Source organism: Lissotriton vulgaris, chromosome 9 (assembly GCF_964263255.1).
Source record: "Lissotriton vulgaris chromosome 9, aLisVul1.2, whole genome shotgun sequence".
Taxonomy (NCBI): domain Eukaryota; kingdom Metazoa; phylum Chordata; class Amphibia; order Caudata; family Salamandridae; genus Lissotriton; species Lissotriton vulgaris.
In genome coordinates, this window is record NC_141697.1 from 456,071,828 (window position 1) to 456,097,853 (window position 26,026).

General features: G+C 43.6%; 1 protein-coding gene across 1 annotated transcript in view; it reads left to right on the forward strand.

The window, feature by feature from the left end:
- The window catches only part of LOC147690264 (inverted formin-2-like), a 156,283-nt gene extending 146,012 nt beyond the window's left edge, over window positions 1-10,271 (forward strand). The window contains exons 11-12 of the mRNA XM_086939470.1: window positions 4,014-4,178; window positions 10,158-10,271. Of these exons, the coding sequence (XP_086795596.1) occupies window positions 4,014-4,178; window positions 10,158-10,271 (279 nt within the window). The remainder of the gene's footprint in view (window positions 1-4,013; window positions 4,179-10,157) is intronic.
- The last annotated feature ends 15,755 nt before the right edge of the window (window positions 10,272-26,026 follow it).

Consider the following 26,026-nt stretch of genomic DNA (forward strand, 5'->3'; position numbering starts at 1 on the left):
GGGTGGCGAGCGGTATGGCTACTGGCATCTCCACTATAACTGCAGGCTGACCAGTACAGGCCCTTGTGATGTCCCGCATCGACTATGGCAATGTGCTTTATCTAGGAGCAGATAAAGCCACAATCAATAAACTTCAGGTTGTACAGAACTCAGCTGCTCGCCTGCTGCGCAATGTTCCACGGAGAACGTCCGCAATGCAAGCTCTGCATGACCTTCACTGGTTAAAAATTTCTGATCGTGTGGTCTTCAAAACTTTGTGCTTCCTATTTAAGATTCGTCAGGGTTCTGCTCCCATCTACCTGCAAAATCTTGCCCAGCCATATCAGCCCGGCCGCTCTCTTAGGTAATCCAACAATGGCAATCTTGTGATTCCTAGAATCCGACTGGCAAAAATGGGAGGCCGTTCATTTGCATATCTAGGACCCAAGATGTGGAATGCTCTCCCGTTGGCACTAAAAACAGAAACGAGTCTTCTTGCTTTCCGTAAAAAATTGAAGACTCTTCTGTTCTAGGTTCCTCGGTTCTGTTTTTCTTTTCTCTCGGCTATTGCTTGTTTTCTTCTCCAGTCTGTCCCTGGCGCCGGGAAACCCACTGCGGGTAGCTGTGCGCAATACAAGTTCAATAAATAAATAAATAAATACCAGGAGCCCCAGCACTGAACGGATTCCTCTGGAAATGTTCCACTCTAGCTCTTAAATCCGCTGTTTCCTGTCGGGAAGCAGCCAGGTCGTTTTGTACATCCAGCAAGGCCGCCAACACGTCTTACATGGCTGCCATGGCGAAGTACCCAACCGGGAGGTCGATTAATGTTTTGTAAGGTCGGATATTATGTAATCCCTTTGGACCTCAGGATTGGGTAACCTGGTCAATACCCCGATACCACACTATACAAAAGACTGGAGGATGTAGGTATACGTAGTGGTCTTTAATATATCATCAAGTAGATAGAAGGAATGATGCCAGAATGGATACAGGGTACAACACCCCGTGATGTAGCTGGTTCTATTCTTCCAACCGTCCTCTGCACGAATGCCGGTCCCGGCACTCCCCAACAGAGGACACTGTGCAAAGAAGTGGCGGACAATGCCACTCGAATCAGAGGTATGTGTTCTTGGTGGTATTAGAATCGTCCTCTGCAATAGTGTCAGTCCCGACACTCTCCAACAGAGGGCAAGCGCCGGTGAAGCGCAATGCCACAGTAAAGGAGGGCCAACAACCCTCAAGCGGGGACTGTGCCTGCAATGCAGCAATGCGCTCGATACCCTCGAGCTGTGACAGCGGGATGCTTAGCATCTCACACGCTCGATAACCCTCGAGCGGGGACTGCCTTTAAGTCTGCAGAAGCAAGTGTCTTAACCACGCTCGATAACCCTCGAGCGGGGACTGCCGGAAAGGTCTGCAGAAGCAAGCGTGTCAACCATGCTCGATAACCCTCGAGCGGGGACTGCCGTTAAGTCTGCAGAAGCAAGCGTCTCAACCACGCTGGATATCCCTCGAGCGGGGACTGCCGGAAAGGTCTGGGGCTAGAAGTGTCTAAGCGTACTCTCATACGTCAACAGGTCGCACCTCTGGCGATGTTCTCTGGTGTGGTCCTCAACAGGAACTCAGAATATCTGACGCCTTCCGCTGCCGCCATGTTAGTTTATGACCGCTCACGAGGCTCCTCCTCCTCGCATAGCCCTCTAGGAGATGTAGTCCTGACGAGTCTTCGTCCTCGTTTCTAGCGCCCGGGCGAGTGTCCTAACAGTATACAATGTTGCATTATGTCTTACTTAAAAATGAATAAAGACTGATACAAAAATAACACATAATAAACAGATTTGTTAATGGGAGCAATCAGAATATAAAACTAAACCATCGTATAGGATTCAAGACAAGAGACTTACAGAGGCCCCTCGATGAATCCATTAGCGTGTAAGACAGCAGTAAATTTTGGCAAATGCCTTTGAATGCTTTTTAGCTTGTTGTGCAAATTTCAAGACCTGGCAGGATCTGGCAGAGCGCTCCAGACCTACTGGTACAGGTTGGTTTATTGGCCCTGTGACTAGCCTCCTAAGCATTCTGGCACCTTTACAACAATTACTGTTGATGGGGGACATGTTGCTTTCTGACTAATAAATACTTTAAAGGTTTTCAATTACTTTTAGCAGGTAAATACTTTTTAGGAAGCTCTCAACGCTGGTACCAGAATACTTGGGAAGTCTTCCAGTTTAGCCCTCTTAATAAGTATATTGGTGCCCTGGCTGGGACTAAACCAAATTTGATTAAAGTGATCGCAAGATTTCAACTTTGCTTTGAAAAGGTATTGTAGGAATCTGGATTATAAAACTATGGGAGGAGCTGTGACTGAGCTCACACAAAACTACTTTATAGTAACTCGTGAAGTAAACCGGTTTTTATAGCTCATCCTTGGTAGCTTGGCACAAGCAACAATACTTTCCACAGAGAAAATTGCAAGTGGCACAACGGAAGACAACACTAATAACATGTCAGATGTGCATGGTGATGCACATTTCAACCTAATGTAGTTATGTGTAAAATGTAATCATTACGACGCCATAATCAAATTGATCCTATGTAGGGCTCAAGAGTTACAAATAAAAAAAATCAATGGATAAATATAGTCTCGTAAACACCCATGGTAGTTAATTGGGTATGGTTTACTGAGACCAAGACACTCTAGGAAACTCACAGATAAAGAAGGCAAGTTTGAAACGAACTGTTTTTATCCTTGTCAAACGTTGAGGACTGAGAGCTAGGCGTCCTGTGGCCTATTAGGCTGCTTCATAATCGTGTTTCAGAAGATAATTTGTCTATAATATGACAGCTCATAAGGATGTCCAGTGTGAGACCAGTATGCACCACTAATGTGGCTGCAGTGAAACTTGAAAAAGGCCTGTTCTTACTGTTTTTTTCACAGTTGTAGTGATTCAGTTCTGTCAATATATTTTCCTCACGGAAATATAGATGTTGATAAAGGCTGCCGCAGTAAATCTTGCAAGCTTTAGATAAGAAATCCATTGACTTCTGTCTTAAATCTGTAGTACTGTAGTTAAACGCTCTCAAGCAGTTTTGTCGTTTTTGAGTTTTTTTGTGAATTTGCCAGTCATTAAGAATCAAGCTAACTATTCTCTTATAGATTAACTAATGTAAAAATAATTACAAAGTCTCTTCCACCAAGTTTAAAATATACAGGAGTAAGGGAACAAAAGAATATGCCCTGATATCTTTTTTCGGTGTCCTGACTTGGCAGATCATGTCTCTGGCTGATAAGCTCATCATCAGGGCGAAACTAGTCCTGGGTTGCTTGTGTTCCGGTTCAGGGACGACCTGGCTTGGTAGTTCAGGCTGGACTGTTCCGACTGGAGCAGGGTCAAGACTGATGTGTGCAAACTGAGTTCTAATGGTGTGCAAATTTACTACTGATTGGAATGTGGCTTGAGCAATTGCCAGTGGCTGAGAATAATTCAAGCATTCCGTACATTGTTTTTGGCCTACTTTAGTTAGCAGATGTGGTATTATGTGGCATATGCGACAAATGCACAAGTATACGGAAAATACAATGCCAGTAAAATTCATTAATTGCAGAGTCCCTGGTTGCTGTAACATTACTATTCTAACTATCCAGCTACATTAATTTAGGTTTGCTGCAGATATACACGACTCATTTTGGGGTAGATTGCTGCTAGTTTATTTGTTGGTAAGTGATTTTGGACCGATTGAACATTCCGACCATTCTTGATTTTTAATTCTTAGAATTGTGGCCACATTTTATGCAATTTCGCCAAGTTCCTCTTACCACAGTGATTGTACCATGCATGAACCATGATGAAAATAGTTCAGCAGCTTACACATACTTTTACAAAAAATGGAGTGAATGTGTTTTACATTTTCAAATAGAAATGACGGGGAAACTTCGGTGACAGCTGAAAGGGCTCTGAAAATACTTAAAATAGTATCCTGATTGTATGCGTGGTTGTGTCACTACACAATTCTGTTCATTTATATTTCAGGACTGCCTCAATTCATTAAGATCACTGGAAGGGGAGTTGGAAGACATTGGCAAAAAGAAAGCAAGGCTTGCGCTATACCTATGCGAAGACCTAAACAGATTGTCGCTGGAAGATACCTTTGCCACAATAAAAACTTTCAGGGATGCTCTCCTTAAAGCTCAGAAGGTCTGTATTTAAAGGTTGCGAGTGACTCCAGAATGAACAATTACAACTTGTTGCCAAGCAGGATGGAGTTAAAATTCAGATCCAAGCTGTAGAGCATAGCCTATTGCAGCCACTGTAGGGTCTGATTCCAGGGGTTCTAAAATGTGAAATGAATTTTTTTCAAAAAAGTACCACTTACGGGTGAGGTTTTTTTCAAAATTGTGTTGTATTGGATAGCATCTGCTAAATTGAATTTTGCTGTTGCTTTTTCAGCTTCCACCAGTAGGTGATACCTTGTAGGACTGCAGCCCCCCCTCTTCCCATGTTGGTCTTTTGAAGTGTTTTTCATAATTTTACTCCAATATTATCCTACTCAGCTGTTTTGGCTACGCCGTCGTGCATGAGTCACCGACAGGAAGTTGAAGATGGCCCAGAGACTTGATAGTCTTTTAACAAATTAGAAATAAAAGTTGGCCAAAAGAGCTCTGTAATTGCTCCTTGGGATCTCCTTGTGGTGGTGTAGTCTAGGCCCCAGTCTTAAACGTGAAAAGTACTGGTTTGCAGGATACAACAAATGCAATTGAAGTCTGAAAAGAAATACAGCCTGGCTAAAAATATGGATGTAATTGTAAAAATGCATTTTCTAAATTTCACTCAAACGTCAAGGATATTGGAATAAGAGCAATCCAAAGAAAAATTAATGCAGCCATTTAATTAGAGGAAAGGAGGAAAATTTATTGTTGTAAATCTATTTCTATTTTTTATTTTACTAAGCCGTCAAAAGTCCCCCACCAAACCCAGTGCAAGATCCCCTGAAACTAGGTAAGACAGCTGTATTGGCATGACTTTTTGGGAAAAGTCGTTTTGGCTATACTGTGGCTCAACAAGTCAAGTTCTTTCTCGTTTGCTTGGATGGAATTTATTGGGGGTGTGCGGACCGGCCTCTCGATGGTTCGCTCATTTCTTCTGAGCTGAAGTCAGGCAGTGGCTCTTCCTCCCTATTACTCCCAGGTTTGGGCTATTAACCAGGGAGTGTGACAGGGCTCTGCCATCAGCCCGATCTTGTTTCACATCTATATGGCTCCACTGATTAGAATGATTAAATCTCATAAAGTGACCCTGGTCAACTATGTGGACGATACCCAGCTTATTGTCTCCCTAGCTGGTAATCAAGAGTTTTCTTAATTTCATGATTGCATGATCAACATCAGTCATTGGCTTAGGTGTAACTCACTGAAGTTTAAAGTGGGTTAAGACAGAGCTACTCCACTGTACTACTCGTAATGTCCCTGAAGCTTTTCCCTCCAATGTCTGTTCCAAGGTGTTTATGGAGAATTTAGCGCGTGTGAACACAGTTCAGAATTTGGGAGTTGCCTTCGATGATAAGCTTAGCTTGGAAAGCCATGTAAATAAGATGAAGGCATAAAAGATTTCCCTCCAAATACTATGTTTTAAGGGTTTTTAAACGTTTGTCTTGCTGTTTTATTGAACATATCATATACAATCATGATACAGTTTTTAAGAGAACTGATGTACAAATGTTATGGTGTTGGTGTTGAGCATAAACTACTGTAATCTGTGTACGAAATTGGGAATGATGTCATTGGTTTTAGGATAACATTTTTAAAACAATCTTTAGCCATATTCAAGGAACGACTGGACAACAACGCACACAACAGCAAGGAACTCTTCAACATCGTCAAAGAGCTCTCCAACCTCAACGCCGGAAACAACGACATCACCCCTTCGCAAGACCTCTGCAACTCCCTCGCCTCCTACTTCCACAACAAGATCGCGGACATACACAACAGCTTCAGCACTCAACCGACGAACGCCACGAACGAACCACCGCCCCCCACCACCACCCTCCGCGCCTGGACTCCGATCAGCACCGAAGACACCGTCCGCACGATGAACTCCATCCACTCCAGATCTCCGACCGACCCCTGCCCTCACCACGTCTTCAACAAGGCCGACGCTGTCATCGCACCCCACCTCCGGGACATCATCAACACCTCCTTCGACACCGCTACCTTCCCAGAGAGCTGGAAGCACGCCAAACTCAGCGCCCTACTCAAGAAGCCATCGGCCGACCCCACCGACCTCGAACTACCGCCCCATCTCGCTGCTCCCGTTTCCTGCAAAAGTCATCGAGAAGACCGCCAACAAGCAGCTGTCCGCCTTCCTCGAGACGAACGGATCCCTCGACCCCTCGCAGTCTGGCTTCCGGGCCAACCACAGCACCGAGACCGCCCTGATCGCAGCCACCGATGACATCCGAGCGCTGCTTTACAACGGAGAAACAGCGGCCCTCATCCTCCTCAACCTCTCCGCGACCTTCGACACTGTCTGCCACCATACCCTAGTACAACGCCTCAGCAACGTCAGAGTCCAGGAGAAGGCACTGGAGTGGATCATCTCCTTCCTCGCCGGAAGAACACAGAGAGTCCGCCTCCCTCCGTTCAGATCTGAAGCCACCGAAGTCATCTGCGGCGTTCCTCGAGGCTCCTCGCTCAGTCCAACCCTCTTCAACGTCTACATGAGCCCCCTCGCAGACATCGCACGCCAGCACAACCTCAACATCATCTCCTACGCCGATGACACCCAGCTGATCCTCTCCCTCACCAACGACCCCACCACCGCCAGAGCCAACCTTCACGAAGGGATGAAAGAGGTAGCCGAATGAATGAAGAACAGCCGCCTGAAACTGAACTCGGACAAGACGGAAGTCCTCATCCTGGGATCCTCACCCGCCACTTGGGATGACTCCTGGTGGCCCCCCGCCCTAGGCAGCGCACCCAAACCAACAGACCACGCACGCAACCTGGGCTTCATCCTGGACTCCTCCCTCTCCATGACCAGACAAGTCAACGCCGTCTCCTCGTCATGCTTCAACATCCTGCGCATGCTACGTAAGATCTTCCGGTGGATCCCCATCGAGACCAGGAAGACGGTCACCCAGGCCCTCGTCACCAGCCGTCTGGACTACGGCAACTCCCTCTAGCCGGAACCACCGCCAAACTCCAGAAGAGACTCCAGCGGATCCAGAACGCCTCAGCACGACTCATCCTGGACATCCCCCGTCGCAGCCACATCTCCAAACACCTGAGAGACCTGCACTGGCTCCCGGTCAACAAGAGAATCACCTTCCGTCTCCTCACCCACACACATACAAAGCCCTACACAACCAAGGCGCGGGATACCTCAACAGCCGCCTCAACTTCTACGCTCCCAAACGCCAGCTTCGATCGACCAGCCACGCCCTCGCCGCCGTCCCTAGCATCCGAAGAGCCACCACAGGGGGACGGTCCTTCTCCTACCTCGCCGCCAAGACATGGAACTCCCTCCCCACCCACCTCCGCCTGACCCAGGACCACCTCGCCTTCAGGGAGCAACTCAAGACCTGGCTGTTCGAGCAGTAGCGGACCCCCCTCCCCCAGCGCCTTGAGACCCTCTGGGTGAGTAGTGCGCTATATAATTGCGATGATTGATTGATTGATATTATGTATGAATCTTATTCTCAGACATGACAGACAATTTAAGGTTTTGGCTTTGGAAGTTTACTCTTGATACATTTTGTGTATTTGGGTTTTTGAAGTGTATGTATGTAGACCAATGCATGTGACTGTATTATCCTTAAACAATGTATTGTACATCTTTTTAAATCTTTTACATTGTCTTTATTGCAACTTTGATGGCCTGCGGCCGAATATAGCCTTGTAAGGCAAAGGCAATGTGATTTGAGGTCCTGAAAAATCTTCGGAATTTTTTGCCAATGTTTCCATCCACCTCTAGAACGTTGGTAGTTTGAACGTTGTGCTTATCCGCCAGGAAAATTGTAATACTCTTCTTTTGGATGCACTAGATTATCTCTTGCATAATTTGTCAAGGGTTCAGACTGCAGCAGCAAAACTTGCCCTGTGCCGATCTCGGAGAGCCTCTGCTTCCTTGGCATTCAAAGAGCTGCATTGGCTGCCACTTAAGCATAGAATACAGTTCCAATCTCCTTGACTGGCCTTCAAAGCCTTCCATGAGATAGGCACTGATCCTTTGCAAAGGATATTGAAAAGATATATTCCCAATTGACCACTTTGCTCTGGATCTGCAAATTTGTTTTGCGAGCTTAATTTTAAGAGATGTAGGCAAGGTGGCAGGACTTTTATGGTTCGAGCAGTTAAGCTCTGGAATTTTCTTCTTCCCGCCTGAAAGCATTTACTGCCCAATTAAAATTAAGGAAGGCAATTGAGACCTGGCTCTTTCCAAAGTAACAGGTGCAGAGCTGTGTCTCCCTAGAGCCTGGATTAATTTTCTGGCTTCTCTTGCTCCCTTCACTTTCTGTATGCTCTCTAACCCTCTTTGGCCAGCGCCAGGATACTAGCTGGTGACAGAGCGCTTTATAAAAGTAATAAATAAATATATTGCTGGACAAGGACCATAGTCCGGATGTAAAAGATTGATCTGCTAAGGAAATGTATTCCACCTTAAACTATGTGGGTTGAAAACCTGTGTTGATTGTCCTTCTACGGTGTTCAAATATCATGGCGATGCACTGCTTTGAGGCTGGTGCTATCTTCAGACTACCACAACTTCAGGCATAGATACTAAAGGTATGTGCTCAAGGCGTTTTTTGTCTGATCTTCCACATGACGCTTTCATGGGGTTCCTGCAATGTTTTCCTTCAATGCTAGGGAGACTGGGGCATGACAGCCACTGGCTGCTCTTCAGGGAATTAACTCTGTACGTTCCAGCTGAACGTTGGTTACCATGAATCAGTTGGAAATCAGAACTCCTTAGAAATATGCAACAGGAGATTGAGACCATGAATAGGCACAGCTTCTCTGGCTTCAATATTAGTCCTACATGTTCCATGAAGTGAGAATCTCTTACCTGGTCAATGAAATTTGTGATCCTAAAAGCCTATTTAGTCAAGTGGCCCAAAGTTTGCATTAAATTAGACTATCTCTCAATCGGATTGGCGTGGGTTTGATATGAAGCCCTGAAATGACCATTCTCCTTTTTTTCGGGGAAATATATATATAACGCTGCAAAGTACATTTTATGAGCAAATTCTAATAAATACAAAATAATTACATTTCAACAGTGCCTGATAAAATTTATAGTGAAGTCAAAGTATAAAAGAATGTATATTCCGTGTAAGACTCAGCACTTTTCCACCCAGTTAAAATATATATAAATGACCAATAGAAACTATCCATGCACATACCTTGCAGCGAGTACTGTGTAATTATTCAACATGAATCGCACCTAGCCGTTTCTTTCCGTTGAGTAAGAATCTATCATGCTGACATTTCTAGCACTTAAGAAATGCCTTGTCCGCCCTATTTTATTTTATAACAAGAGAATTTTGCGATTGGCACCAACACTCTCACCAGTAAGTTACCTTGCCAAATAGCTCAAATCAGTTAGAGCAAGCGTCATTTCCTGATGGCGAATCTGTCTGCAGAAACGATTGATTGGTCAGCATAGGTTATGACGGGACCAAATGCTGTTTCACTCAATGATTTGTCTGCCTGAGATAGTTGAAATATTAAGTAACCCCACAGGAAAAATATATTTTCTGAAGGAAATGAAAAGGTCATGACCGATCCCAAGGACAGTCAAGCTCCTTTCATTAGCATTTTGAAATTCAGTTGATATTTTTTTTTTCTAACAAAAGTAGCTTTTGAATAATTTTGTAAGAGTTTCCTAAATAATAATCAATTGTATACCATTTCTATTCATGCTAAGAGCAAGGTACATTTGTGATCATCCTCTTTAGAAACTGGAGTTTTGATTGATGCGGAGATATAGTTTTATTAGCAGGGCCTTGTACCTCACAATGTTGCATTGCTTAATCATGAAGTAATATGCAATTGTTAAACAGTTGTCAACCGTTGCACACTTAAACATTCTTTTTCATAGAAACGATTGTTTGAATCCCTTTTTTCTTCTGCATCTTCATCTCCATGTATCTATGCTCTCTACAAATTGTACTTGTAGGACAACAAAGACCGGCTGGCTCAAGCTGTAAAGGCAGAGAAGAGGAAGAAGCAATCCACAGAGGATGAGGCTAAGAGGCAAAAACGGCATTCTGGAAAGATCAGTAAGTTTTAAGCTATATTTTGAAATTACCCCTCCAGTATGCTACAATTTGGCAGAGAATGCAGCTCGATGTTCTGGTTGATTGATGGTGTTACTGATGCCCCCGTTCTTGCATCAGATATGACTTTTCATGAACCCAAGGAATGTTGGGTCAATTGGAAATTTCTGATCAGCATGTCCCAGTAAGGCTCAGGACAATGCATGAATTAACAACTTGGAGTTATTGTTTTAGGCATATAGATGCCATTGTTGAATCCATACTGGTGAAGGGGTCCTCTGTAAATAAGCACCCACAGGGACCTGAAATGTTGTAAGCTGTAATTCAGGAAGATTGGCACCAAAACTAAGTGCACTTTATAAGTTCTATCCTAATCCCATTAGTATTTAGTGGTAAATTAAATGTATCCCCAGTAACTAGCAGCACTCTGCTGTTTCTTTAGACATTAGAATGAGGCATTTAGTATAACACTATAGAAGGTTCTAGCTGCAGTGTCCCATTACCATAACTCATATATCTCATATGCATTCTGTTAGAAATGGGGTCTCTAGTTGGCAATAGTTTACACCTTTGTCCAAATAGGGGCCCTTCCTTCTAGTCGGGATAAGCGTATACACTCCCCTTGGCTTGGCACAAGCAGTCCGGCTTCTCTCAGAGGCAGTGTGTACAGCAGTTGCACATAACGAACAGTAATACAGTGAACACATTACAAAAGGATACCACACCAGTTTTAGAAAAATGCCTAATATTTATCTGTGCAAACCAGGCCAGAACAATAAAAGACCAACATATAGTAATTAAAAATAGGTACTTTGCAAGTAGGACTTAAAAATGCAGTTCTTTGAAGTCAGTACATCCATCTGATGCTACTGCGGTGTTGGAAACTGCAGAATCCAATAGTTTCAGCTGACCCCGACGGTGTGGGCTGGCTTTAGTGTCAGCAGACTCGTAAACAGTGCCTTTGGTTCTGGCCGACCGCGTTGGTGCAGGCCAGTCATGGCAACTGTCGCGGTTGCGATGTGAAGCGGTGCGGCACAAGATGCCTTCAAATCACGATGCAGGCAGCAGCTAGGAGACGGTCGTCCAGCAGTGTCAGTGAGACCATGGTTGTGGTGCAGAGTGAGACGGTGCTCGTCACAGTGCTGACAAGTCTCGGTGCAAGCAACAGTGGCGGTTGATGGGAGCTGGCGTCAGTCAGCCCAGACTGTGGTGTGGGATGGGCGGTGCATCGTGTAACTTAAGAGTGGTACCCCCAAATCACAGTGTGGTCACACGTGTCACGGTCAGCAAGCAGTGATGTCGTCGGTGAGAGGAGGCCACAGAGTGAAGTGAGGCAGTGTGGAGTGCAGTGCTCACAGGTCACGGAGCAAGCAGCGGCTCTGTCGTCATTGCTGTTAAGACCAGGGTTACGGTGCGAGATGCAGCGGTGCCCTCTGTGGTGCCTTCAGGATACTGAGCCAGAGACTGAGTCAGCTGCTTTCCCCCCTCTGTGGCAACTGAAACTACAGTTCAGAGGCAGTACCCAGAGGTTGGTGAAGTCTTTGCGGTCCCTGAGACTTCGGAGCAGGAGGCAAGCTCTACTTCAAGCCCTTGGAGATGCTTAGCAACATGTTTGAGAAAGTTCGGTCCAGTCCTTTCGCTGCCCAAGACCGAAGCAGCAACTGCAAGCTAACCCAGCAAACCAACAACACAGCAAAGGAGCAGTACTCCTCCTGCCAGTTCAAGTTCTTCTTTTTGGCAGGTTTCTTGATACAAGCAAGTTCTCTGAAGTCTTTTATCTCCTTGAAACTTCCAACAGGAGGCACACTGTACTTCAAGCCCTCGGAGTAAACTCTAACAGCAGGATGATGAAAGTACAATCTAGTCATTTCCCTGCCCATGATAGAAGAAGCAAGCAGCAGGCCAACACAGCAAAGCATGCAGCAAAGTGGCAGATCCTTCTGACATCTTTTCCAGCCCTTGTTCCTGGCAGGTTCCTTAGTTTGGCAGTATTTAAAGTTCTGGGGTCTGGGTCCCAATATTCCTACCACATTTCCCTTTGTTCTCTTGTGGCAAAATTCTCTCAGCTCAGTTCAAACCAGTTCTGTCCTGTCTGGCCCAGCTTCCCGGCAGGAGGTGTAGACAACCTTGTGCAAGGGAGACGGGCCTATTCAGGTGCAAGGGAAATCTCCTACCACTCTAAATCCAAACCATGCCTATTTGGGTACTAGTGAAACACCTCCCACTACTACTCTGAATGCAGCCCAGGTCTATTCAGCCCAACCTTGACTCATCCAGAAAAGGCAGGACACACCTTGACCACCCATTCCCCCATGGTTGTCTACAGTCCCTGCCACTCCAAAGCCAAATATTCCATCCACAAACTGGCAGAGGTACATAGGATGGCTAAGAAAGGAAATACCCACTTTCTATAGGTGGTATTTTTTAACAAACAAAATAAAAATCCTCTTTACTAAACAATTCATTTTTATATTTGGAGTTCAGGCATACTAACCTCCAACTGTCTATTTTGTCCCAATGGGAAGGTATACTTATATGATGATATAAATAAACTCCCATTCTATCCTATGGGACAGATAACCTTTCCACAGTGAAAAAAGAAATACACAGTATTTCACTATGAGGACATGTCCCACACATCAGTACATATTTTACCTTTCACATACAATGTACCCTCTCCACAGGGGTACCTTGGGCCTACCTTAGGGGTGACTCACATGTAATAAAAGGAAAACTTAGGGCTTTGCATGTAGGTGCACTTGCCAAGCCAACATGGGAGTCACAACTGCACACATACCCTGCAGTGGCAGGTTTGAGATCCCTTTGAAGGGCTGCTCATGTGGGTGGCACAATCAGTGCTGCCGCCTACTAGCAGCATTTGATTTACTGGCCTGGGGCGCATACAGTGTACTATACTAGGGACTTAGTAGTAAATCAAATAAGCAAAACATGGAAGCACTAATCTATTTGCAAAATTTACCAGGAGAGCGCCTTTAGACCCTCATGGGCCCCCTGATTGATTGATATGCACTTTAGCACTAAATAGCAGTGGTAAAGTACCCAGAGTCCTAAGATGAACAAAAACAGGAGGCCAAAAAGCAAAAAGTATTGGAGGTAAACTCTGTGAAGAAGCCAAGTCTAACACATCCCTAGAGCAAAAATGTATTTGCTATTGTAAGCCCCCCTTAGTGAGCTAAAATAGGCAGGTATCCGCAACATGTTTATTTCTCCTTGAGAAATTCCAAGTTGCTAGCAAAGTGAAGGTTATTTGATGTCGCTTGTTAATCCTTTGTTGATAGCCTACCCTTCTACAATGTTATGTATGAGAGTCTCTTCCTTCCCCTCGATCTGACTAACTTGCATGAGCTATGCCAGAGGGGTGACCTTTACAAGATACAGCCCCCACACTAAATACCTGTTTAAAAATATTTTGCCTTGTTGTACTTCAACACATACTAAATACCATATTATTAATTTCTGTCATGAATCCTCATTCTTATGTTATCCTCAGCCCCTGTAGTCAGATGGGTGCAATCGATGATGGGACACGTGTTCTCAGGTCTACCTGCTGAGACCCTTCATCTAAGAGTTATGGCAACACGGTTTGGTCAGGAACCAGACTTGAAGACATTAAAGTAGCTAATTGCTCTGCAGCAGCCACCTTTAAAAGTTTCTCCTACAAACAAATTATTCATGTGTATTTTGTTTATCTGTGGTTCATTTGCCTTAATCATATCAGCCTCCAGCCTTTACCTAAAATGCAGATTTTCAAAAATTCTTTGTTGAGAAGTGCTAATTTTATTAAAGCCATGGAGGAAAGCATTATCCCAATTGCCTCATTGTTTCTAGAGAACTGGGAGGATGGCTATTGTTCTTCTTTCTCAGTTCTGTCTGCATTTTATTTGTGTTATACTCTGTTATCCAGAAGAATAACCCGTTTTAAGCAACAAGAAAGAGGAAGCTCTATTTATCGACTGTTAAATGTTTGCAGTACAGCAACTAGATGCAACTTGGTATTCGTCTATTGATGTGTGGCTGCTAGAAAAATACATCCCTAAGAGAGAGAGCATAATACTCAACTCCAAGTCTTTATTAAAATAAGGGGTTTTCCAGCAATTTTTCTCAGAAAATCCACATTTTACCTTGTGAAAGTGGTACAAAGTGCACATGGTTTGGTATTGAATTTCGATACATGCTACACCAAATCTGAAAAGTGGAGGGAATACTCAAAGTGCTCGTTCTCACACTTTTGAAGAAGCTTGGCCTTTTAAGGTGGCTGAAGTGTTACACAAGAATGAGTGAAGTCTGTAACTGCAACCCTCTCGAGAAATACAGATTGTAGGAAATTGGGGTATTAGTTGAGATGGGTGAGTCAACCTTATATAATCACAATCTTCGTCCAGGTGAACCACAAAAGTCACTAAATTAACCTATGCTTAATCCTCTGATAGCTTGGCACACAAGCAGTCCGGCTCAACTTAGAGGGAATGTATAAAGCATTTACAGAGTACTCCAACAGTAATAGTCACAACACAAGAACAATTCAGAACAGCAAAAATCCACACAGTAGAACAGGAATAATGAGTTTTTAGAATTTAAGGTAAAAATAGCGCCAAAAGGTGGGAAGTGCCAACTGCTGGTGTCTGTACAAAAGGGGGGTGGTGATGGACGGAGCATCTGAATCAATCAAACACTCACACCCAGTCAAAAGATCTGGGTTTAATCCATCACCGTTTTTTAGCCCACTCTGCCACCCCAGCTCAGACATGGCTATATGCAAATCAGTCTGACCCTGTGCCTCATGGGAACAGTCCAGCCCGAACTGCCAAGCCATGTCTTTCCTGGACCGGAAACAAGCTTCCGAGGACCAGTTTCTGGCATTCCAGCCGTCTTCAGCCCGGCTTGCTTGAATCCAGTGGCAAAGTGAGCAAGGGACTCACGTCTGAGCATACCCTGCCACACTTATTGCGGCCAAAAGCGGTACAAAAGGGGGTGGTGATGGACGGAGCATCTGAATCAATCAAACACTCACACCCAGTCAAAAGATCTGGGTTTAATCCATCACCGTTCTTTAGCCCACTCTGCCAACCCAGTTCAGACATGGCTATATGCAAATCAGTCTGACCCTGTGCCTCATGGGAACAGTCCAGCCCGAACTGCCAAGCCATGTCTTCCCTGGACCAGAAACAAGCTTCCGAGGACCGGTTTCTGGCATTCCAGCCGTCTTCAGCCCGGCTTGCTTGAATCCAGTGGCAAAGTGAGCAAGGGACTCACGTCTGAACATACCCTGCCACACTTATGGCGGCCAAAAGTGGTACAAAAGGGGGTGGTGATGGACGGAGCATCTGAATCATTCAAACACTGCTGGTGTCTGGCCACACTGGACCACGACAAAGTCAAAAATTCATGCTGACCGCAATGGAGGTTTATTTTGCTGGATCAAAATGGCAGTTTAAAGCTGCTCAAAGACAGGCTGCGGGGCCTGGCTTTGAGACTCATTTTACTGAGATACTTTAGTGGATGGCACAGGGAGTGTTGTACAGTGTAGTTTTCAGGCCCTGGTTACATATAGTACCATATACTAGGAATTTATAAGTAATTCAACTTAGCAATTGGAAAATGCCATGTTTAGAAGCGAGTGCACAAGCACAAGCACTATCTCTGGAAAGCAGGGATAAAGTGCACAAAGTGCTTGGCCCAGCGATAACTGGGTTGAATGCAAAAATCTGGGGGAATACCATGCAAAAGATGGTACTTTCCAGTACGGATCGGAAATTTCAACTGCTGTCTTTTGGTTCCTGCTGCACCTCTCTAATGTATGCATGAATTTGTATAGTTTACATTCACAATGGGATGATATTTTGGAAGTCTGGTACGCTGCCATGAACTGCACTGGATGTGTTCAGTGGCCAAGCACACACAACCGTGGCTGTTCTGTTTTTAACTCTGGTCCTGATGATCTTGGACAATCTATCTGCCTTACTCAAGTAAATGTAAATGTAAATGTATAGGCATTTATATAGCGCAAGTGTGTCCCCACCTCCCTTCCACTTAAAAGAATTAGAAAACTACCTTCTATCCTGACATGTAAATATGTGTGTATTGAACAAGAGGGAGAGTCAGGGATATTTACATAAACTATGTGTGGTGGGAACTCCTGGCCCCCGAAATTAACAATAACAACAAAGGAGTACCCCCTATATGAGAGGAAGATAGCAATTAGCCATATCCTACAGAAGATACAGGTTAGCCCTAAAAGGCCCCAACCCGTTTACCGGACAAAGCTTGTCCTTTGAGAAGACCCCTCACTCACCAACCTGGTTGGTGACATGCTTCATCATTGGGGTCCCACCCCATAGGCAGAGTGCCCATAGGGTGTGCTACGACACCTGACTACAGTAGAGCGGGATATTGTATGTTTATATGTGCTTAAAACTACAGTGAAAGGGTATATTAAAAGGGGCCAGTACTACTCACTTCAAGACTTTATTCTTGAGCGCCTGAACCCCAATAAAAACAAATGTGGCACCTGTGCCTATTTAAGAAGGCTTTGGTGCTTTAAGAAGTGTAATGTATTAAAAATAGCGAAGTGTGCTATGTGAAAAATTATAAAATAAAATAGGTCTACGTGTTTCAACCATTAACCGCCTGATGATCGCATACCGAAAAGTGACGGAAACTAGCCGTCTTGGTAGATCCGAAGCCCGTGAAGCGACACCACCGCTTAAAGTGTTTTTTCCTGAAACAAGGACAAAACACACCCTTTTACAATAGACCACAATTCACCCCGTGCAATACTCACGGTCCTGACGAAAACCATAGAATCTTTTTAAATGGTTGAAACATGTAGACCTATTTTATTTTAAAATTTTTCACATAGCACACTTCGCTATTTTTAATACATTACACTTCTCCGGTGACCCTGGTTCACGACCCTGCTCCGTCGGAAATTGAGCCCTCGTCCCGGGCCATCCTCTGCTTCCGGGTCTGCCGCCTCTAACCAGTGAGCCACACCACTCCACAGCCACTTCTCCCGTACACCTCTTAAACTTCTTCCACTAAACTAAAATAACTCCAGCATTATGTTGCTCTAATCCTTATGTGGTCTTGCCCATCACCTGCATCCTTGAATGCAGTGCTCTTGGCTTTCTCTTCATATAAACATCCCCACTTATTCGGAACAATTCAAGCCTTCCAAAGAAAGCCCTCTCACGTCCTGTAGATAATGTTGGTTAACGGAAGGGTGTGGATCCTCCGGCAGTCCCTTGCCATATCCATACATTTCTCAAATTCAATTGTTCAATGAAAATGTACTCCAATGTTATGATGCTATACATGCTGAATTTGCCTTGGATGACTGGTTTTATTGGAAGTACCCCTAATTAACACACTGCTTACAAGGTTGATTAGAAGACTGCATGTGGCAACATGACACCCCACACACCTGAAGAATCACTACTAAGGGCTCATATTGGGGAGTAGTGACTGGACTATACAGTCTGCCCACGGGACATTCTTTTCTAGAAATAGGTCCCATCATACTCCAGGATGTTTTGTCCATCGTCACTAGGTAAACAATACACAAAACAAACTGGCCAGCCATTACTGCATGACACCCATGATTGGTACAACAGAGATCAGACTGAAATTCGTATTTCAAAGTCCTACAAATTGTACTGGCCTCTCTCCAAATTGAACAAAGCATAATTACTACTAACTTACGTTGAATCCTGGTCCCGAAGGAAAGCAAGATGCATTCTAATACAATTTTTTTTTAAATGTGTTTTATTGATTTCTAGACATGAAGAATAGCATGAGAATCCGTTACATGTAAAGTATGTAATCGGCATTGTCGTGGTTCAAAAGGCATTGTAACCATTCAGGTAAGTGCGTAGCTGGGGCAGATACAGAAGCAAAGTATTTTACACAAGATGTAGGAGTCTCCAGGAAAGCAATCTTAAAACGTCTCATAAGTTTTAGAAGACGTCTTTGGAATAATACTTCGCTATTAGCAGGAACACTGGTGCTGAGACCCGGCGAAGGAACCACCATCGGAAGCAACTTGCTATATTTATACCTTCAGGAAACTCCTTAAAACATGGATCTTTCCCACCCAAGACGACCTAGCATTGTCACTAATCTAAACTCATGCCTCTCATAGTCTCCTTTTCTCTCTGTTAAACTTCACTATATATCGTTACATGCCTGTTTTCTTTCTGTCCACATAAGCGCCACGATGCTCCTTGGAGTGAACGTTGCGCTATACAAAAACCCTCTTCATTCATTCATATCACTAGGAGTGTGGTTACATTTGCAGTGGGGCCCAAATATGTTTCGTCTGAAACACTTAGGCAGGCAGTAACATGTTCACATATTCTGGCATGATCTTGCAATGTTAAGTCCTTACTACCTAACACCTTGGCTGCTAAGGCAATTCCCATCCTGTGCTGGAAATTGCTATTCTCCTTTTTTTATGACGAGCTCAGCTCGTCATAAGCACAGCTCCAGTGTGCCTCATGATGAGCTGAGCTCGTCATGAGCAGGGAAGGGGTTAATAGTAGGTAAATGGGCTCCATGCATTTCCACTTGCCAATTAGCCAAGGTCAACGCTTGTGCTGCATATTTACTAACTGATGTAGGTACACTCTTGACATAACCAATTAAAGCTACAAGTGGATAATGATCGTGAGCGATATCAATCACTCTGTTGAGTTAAGACATCACACCAATATTTATTTACAAAGGCACATTCCATGATGATAGTAGAAAGTCCGCCATTTTCTTCTGCTGGAGTATAAAAAATGTTTGTACATATTTGAGCTGTATGAATCTTTGCCTGCTGCTGACTGAGACCTATCTTATGGAGAGACGTTGAGTCTACGATTGTTTTAGTTAATTTGTAACCAATTTCTGACTCACCCTTTAAGCAGGATTTCGACAGTGGCTGGGTTTGGTCCAGGAATACACACCAGAAATTGCTTTGTTCTAGCGGATTTAATTAGGTATTTTGGTGGTAGAAAGGGTGTAAGCTCTGTAGGAAAATCTAGGTTCAAGGACCTAATGCATGCAGGATCCTATAATAAGGAAATGCATCTGATTCTGTCAGAGTTTGACCTCTGTCTGGAAATTATTCCAGTGATGTAAATTTATGTTCAATGATCAAACTGCAAATCTTTGTAACCTATAATCTCTCTAATTGAGTATTTGTCCCTTTTCAAGACATATCAGTAGCAATGCACAGTTAGTGACCTTGATACTCTGCAGTAGTCTACTCACAGCAGTGGATTCAGTAATGTAGTTATTAAAACATATATAAAAGTAGTGGGTTCTTTTATAACAGTTCAATCAAATCTAGGGACTGTATTCTCCAAGCCTCTCCAATATTGAAAACATAAATTTACATTACAAAATCCTTCTTGGTGTCCAAGAAAATGTGCTGTTGCCATTGTTTCCGGGTTAATTTGAGATTCTGCTTCAAAGGGAGTTCTGAGATTTATAGCTTTTATTCTACAGAGAATAAAGCCAGATTGCTTAGGTAGGGCAAGTCTGGGCATGAGGAGGACAATATGGTTAGTTGATTTTCACTGAGATTTGTGTGTTGGTGATCAACATTGACAGAGGCCAGTACAAGGAGAAAAATCTGACAGCCTGTCTGGGTTTGAGTATCATAGCGCCTTGTGTGTGGTGATTAGATGGCCGCCCCTCTCTAACACCATAATTCATGTGAAATGACGAACCCCTAGGCTGACCTGTTGCAGCTCTGGTAGCTGGGCGATGTCTAATCTGGATAACTCATCTATGACTCCATCAGTGCTGCTGGTTTTCTACATTACATGTAACCTGATTGGCGTGGTGAACAACAGACCTAAATAGATTGCAAAATTTCTGTCTGTGGAAGATATGCATACTGTGCTACAGGAGGTTTCAGACGGTATCTGCCATTTGCAAATGGATGATGGAACAGACACAAATTGTATTTTATGAATCGTCAACTTATAAAATCAAGGATCAGCGGAACATTTTGAACTAAAAATGGGGAAACTTTCTAAGTGACCCGCGGTCACCTACTATGACTCAAAATACAATTATAATAACCCCTGCAAGCACTTACATCTCCTTTGTATATTATCGGGATCCTCCTCTTCTATGAATTTGTGTCAATTAACTTGGAATATTCTAGGAAGACATAACTGTACTGCCTGACCCTGCTTCCTTGATATTGGGAAATACTAGGACACTAAGAAAAAATGTTTCTTAACCACATACAGTTAACCGAGAACTATGGCCCTGATTGTGAGTGGTGGATTCTCACACAGTGCGATATCTCCATGTGGAATACAGCCACCAGCTGGCATGGGTCTCCAGGCCTAGAATTATTGGAGTCTGCAAAATCCTGACCAAATTATTTCGGCCCAAGAGAACTGGACCTCACTTTGCTGATGCAGGCTATGGCAGTAGCAGCACAGCCCTGCTTCCTTGTGAAGGAAGTGACCTGTTTAGGGCCACCCAGGTCACTAAAGACCCCCTCTCAGCCTTCCATATCAAATGAAGAGTCAGTCAGACAGAGAATACGAACCAACAGTCTGCCCAGTTGCTAAGAGTGCTGCAGAGAGGACTGAAATTGACAAGCTTAAAGATACATTATGTGCATTTCGTAACTGGGCTAAAACACACCTAGTGGAATTTTCCAAGCAGGTACAGCTAAACAGTGAAATACAGAAAAAACTGTTTCAGCGCTCCTATTTTACACAAAATATTGTAGGCCAAGGTCGTTCCATTCAGAGCCTGCCACTGGACAAGTGGGACAAGTCGTCGATCTAGTGAGAAAGCTACATGCTAATATGAACAGTATGCTTATTACTAAAACAGGACACAAAGAAAGAATCGAAACTTACAGAAGGGCATTTCTCCAGATTGAATTGGATCAGTTTTGAACAGCCTAAAATGGCGCCCACATAGAAAATTGAGCAGCGAATGCTAACGTACATTGAGCGCTGCGTAAGCATAAACAGTTTCTATGTTAACACTCGTGCTCAAGCCCTACAGGAGCAGTAGGATAGCAGATAACACTTCTCCCAGGCACCACCTGCCCCAAAGTTTTCTCTCTAGTATGGAGAAAAATGCACTCTAACGAACACAGTATTTCCGGGTCTGTATAGTGATTTCCTACTCTGGGTGAGAACTTGTGTTAATCACGGATTCTGGTTGTATACTCATACTAAAATCCGGCTAAGGTCTTTTGGTATCCCTGACCAAGTTCCAGTGTATTTGAACTCAAGGGATATGTAGCAAAGACTGCTTTAAATGGTTGGGAATTGATAATGTCCAGAAATATTACCTATTAGAATATTTAAAGAGAATGATAATGTTTCCCAATGCCTTTACACTCAGGCCCTTCCTTATTGCCTCTATGTGTATACTCCTGTGTCCCTGCTAACTTATAACTGCTTATTCCACTTCCCCACCACCTGGCCAACACGCCCTTTGTCCATCCGACAGACATTCAGAGGTTAATATAGGCAGTGTCATCTTGAGAAATTGAAATTCATTTACATACCTTATGCTTTCTCAATGAATTAATTGGTTGGATGTGAGTGATCAGCTGACTGTTAAAAACTGTATATAGTGCTTGATGGACCTCTGAAAATGGCTAAATGTGATATTAACCTCATCAATATGACTAAGTGAAAGGAAGGCTGAGATCGGCCTCACATATGCCTCTAATAAAACGTCATAGCACAAATTGATGTGGTAGTCAGCTGGATAGGCAAATCTATAATTTGTGTTTATCTGCACTACTTCCCTACTCCAAAAGTGGTCAATTCCAAGAATTGAATGACTTGGGCTTATTCATGTAATGTGACATTCATCATAGGCCACCTCATCCCACCCTGGTAAGATTGTGCTACCAGAGCAGACTCAACCTCATGCAGGACTGTCACGAGGGAGTTCTTAGAAATTACTAGTCTGGCAAAATCTGAGACCCAGGTATATTAACTAAAATGCCTAGGATTCCTTTACTGGGTAGTGCTCCTGGTATGTATGAAAATACTTAAAGTATATTCGGGGGACCTTCTTAGGTGCCATGTCCCTTTCATAGCCCTATAGTGCCAACATGCTACTGCCATCTGCTAGGATAGCTAGGTCTCTGGCATTCGTCAGGGATTATTTTCAAATCACTATCGGTAATCTATGTGATAAATCAAAGATAAGGACATAACTCTCCTTATAACAAAGGTAATTTTACCTAATTCAGGGAGACCATTTGCCTCAGGGGTTTGTGACTCCTATTGTCACACTTTCGTCGAGGAGAATCGCCCTCCGCATTCCAACCTTGCCCTTAAGAACAGCCGGCCACCGCGTCAATTTGTGTTTAACTGTGTTATTAGTCATATACAGCTGAGAAGTAAAATAATGGTTTGTTGCAAGACAGAGGTTTGTTTCAAACACATGGCTGGTTTAAATTGCCATTTATTGAGTGAATCTGTCCGTTTAGAGACAAACCTTGCTCCTAGTCACTTATGTAGACTTTGTCAGATGTGGGACACCAACGATAAATCGATGGATGTCCTCCCTACTCTACTGTATGGTGATGTGTGCACTCTACATAGGGCAACAAGAACATGCACCAATTTTTGACCAATCTCTTCCATCTACCAAACTTTAAATAACCACCTTAGTCATCAGGGTAACTATGAGGGGTTGAAAGATATCTGGAGGTGATGTATTAAACAGTTCTTCTGTTGTATTTTCTAGCTTGTAAAGGTGATGCCTAAATTGGAAAGGAGTGCATCCTTCACGCCTTGATTTCAGATGGATAAAGGATTTTATCTCCAGAAAACTTCCACATGCAAGCGTGAGACATAGACTGCAGAAAGCGGTTACTGCTGAAAGCTTTGGCTGTTGATGTTCCGGATGAAGGCCAAGGTTTGGGTAAAATCAGCAGACATGACTCTGTTGTGGCTTTCTCGACACTAATCCGCACCACACTTCTTCCAGGAAGAGAGGACTTCCGGCTTAATTGGACCACATGCTTTTTGCTCTGCCCTTGATCATCTTTTTGTGTGGCCTCTTCAGGCCTTTTATTGTCGTCGTTGCTGCTGCTACTGTTTCGAGTCTCTCTTTCTACAAGTCTGTTTCAGGATTATAGGTATATAGTGACAATAGATTATGAAATGTATGCATATATAAATGTATATGTGACTGCACTTTCTATTTAATGACTTCCAAATGTGTTATTCTGACTTGTTTAGTGAAGAAACTGAACTAAGCAGTAACTTAGTGTTTGCATGGGCATCTCCTATCATCATGGAGTTTTAATGCATCGAGAGATTAAAAATGTTAATAAAATTGTAAGCATGTCATGTAAAAAATAAAATATGTAAATGATTAAAGAATTGTGTTTAAAAAAATAAATAAAGGTTAAAGTATGTAAATATACGCATGACAGTTATATCAAATTGTATGGGTTGTTTCCGGTCATAATATAAATGTTGATATGATTATTATTTTGTGTGGAATACTTACTTGAAAGAGCTCACACCACTTTGGCTTGAGCATCAATATACTAGGGCACCTGATGATCCTTCCTCGACTCACACAACCTTTAGGCCTTCTGGGAGTGAGGGGGAGTAAATTAGAAAGATGTGCTTACAGCTGGCTTTCTGCCCTCTGCTCTCATGTGAAGGGCTGAATCACCCCTTCAAGTAAGGGTGAAGCGTCTTATGAGAAGGTGGAATCACAGCACGGGATGATATTGTGGAAAGGAGTAGTTTATTTGAGCTGCCATCTTGGTATTGTTCTATTCCTTTCCACAAGGATAGTTAATTATTAAGTTACTATTCTGTTCTTGCATCTGTCTGCCCTCCTGAGCTCGCCTACCTTGATGCAGCTCCAGCCTTCCTTGGTGCTTGGCCCAGTCCTCTGGCAGTCGGAGTTGGTTGGCTCACCTTTAGCCCTGTGGAGAAATCTTGCTGCCTTATTGTTTTGCTCACCTTGAGGAGAGCCCGCATTTGATCGCTGATGCCAAGGGAGAAACAAAAATACCACGGCCCAGTCTAGAGTTGGTTTGGTTTCAGCCTGGACAAACACATGGAGGGGGGAGGGTGGTGAGGGCTGGCCCAATTTTGTTTTTCAGTAACTTTTTTTTTTTAAACCTGAAAACGTTAAGCCCAGCAATTACCCCTGATCATTAGCTTGCACTGTAGGGGTAAGGTCCTGGGTTTGCATTTTAAGTTCGCTAAGTGCACTGAAAGTCTGATGTGGTATGGCCTGAACAATAAGGGTTCTGAATGTGAACCGTACCCCTCATCAATAGCTCAACTGCAGGGTGCCAGTACTGGCCCAATTGTTTATAACATGGAAAAGCTGTAAAGCAATTTGGATAGACTAGCAGAGATATCATTTGGTAAATTAGACGAATTTAATAGCTTGAATGCCTGAAAACAATTGTTATTTCAAGAGTGACCTTTGGCACTTCTGGTGCTTTTAACCCTGGGCTTCAAATTCCACCTCAGCATTTTAAGCCTGGTCATTTGTCATTGAGAGAAGAAGGGCTTATTTTAGACAACAACGCTACCTAATATGGCTGGGTGAGATGGGAAAAGAAAAGGGAGGGATACCTAGTTGACCGCTTTTGTAAACTAGAATTGACCAAATGTGCTCACTGTGTGGAGGAGTCTCCAGTGAGCTCAGAGGGTAAATGGGAGTTGAGCACCCAAAGCATTTGGGGGGGGGTCCCCAGGGCTGCTTTTACAAATTTCAAGAGGTCCACCAGCAAAGGGATGTTGCTAGAGGACCTCCAGTGTCACAGAGTCTTGATGGAAGAAACCATATCAGGGGCCAAAGGGACCTTCCACCATTGGGACAAGTCCTGAACGGTTGTGGGAGAGTTCAGGGAATACACTGAAGCCCAATAGAGTGGTTCCTGGAAGGTTATTCTTAGGCACCTGAGGGACCCTCGGTGAGTTCTTGAAGAATTTAATGCAGAGGGGGAGAAATTGAACGGTCTGGCCCAAACAAAGGAGGGGATTGGGGGACAGTGCGATTGTGGTTAGTCCACCTCAAAGCACTACATCTGTGGTGGTGGAGAATGGGACAGGATTAGGAGCTGCCATTACCTCCCAGCCACATAAGGATAAAGGCTATGATGGGTACCTTTCAGACAATACTGCCAATGCCCTTAGTACAATTGTCTTGTTTTCACAGTTGGCTGCCTCTTTGCAGAAACCTGGTGATGCAGGTCTTGAACTACCCATTAAGGGGAAGATAGTAAATCTTGACTTTCTTAAGAATGGGGTAAGGAGACAGTAAGCCCAGCTCCTTAAATCTCAAACTCCAAACCCCATTGATTCGTCATATAATTAAATTAATTAAATTTACCTTACAGGGTGGTATTCTAGGTACAACCAAACATGTTAGTGTTCATAAGAAATGGACGATGTACTCCAGTTATTTAACATACTCCCTATGCCTATGATTCAGCAGAGTTCTCAACATGTGGCAGCCACTTGTTGGAGCTAAGAGGTTGACCACTTCAAAATCTTGACAAGTCGCCGGAGTGGATTTGCAAATGAGTCGCACCATGGAAGTACTTTCATTGAATCATTTCCCATCCTGCTTAAGGTGATTTCTTCCAGTTTCAACCTTGAAAAAGAAGTATGTACTTCCAAACACTTTTTTACTGTGCTGGACTTTAAAGAGAATTTGGTGCAAAGGATCAAAATTAAACTTAATTATTCACAAATTGAAGTACATTGTCCATGTCTTA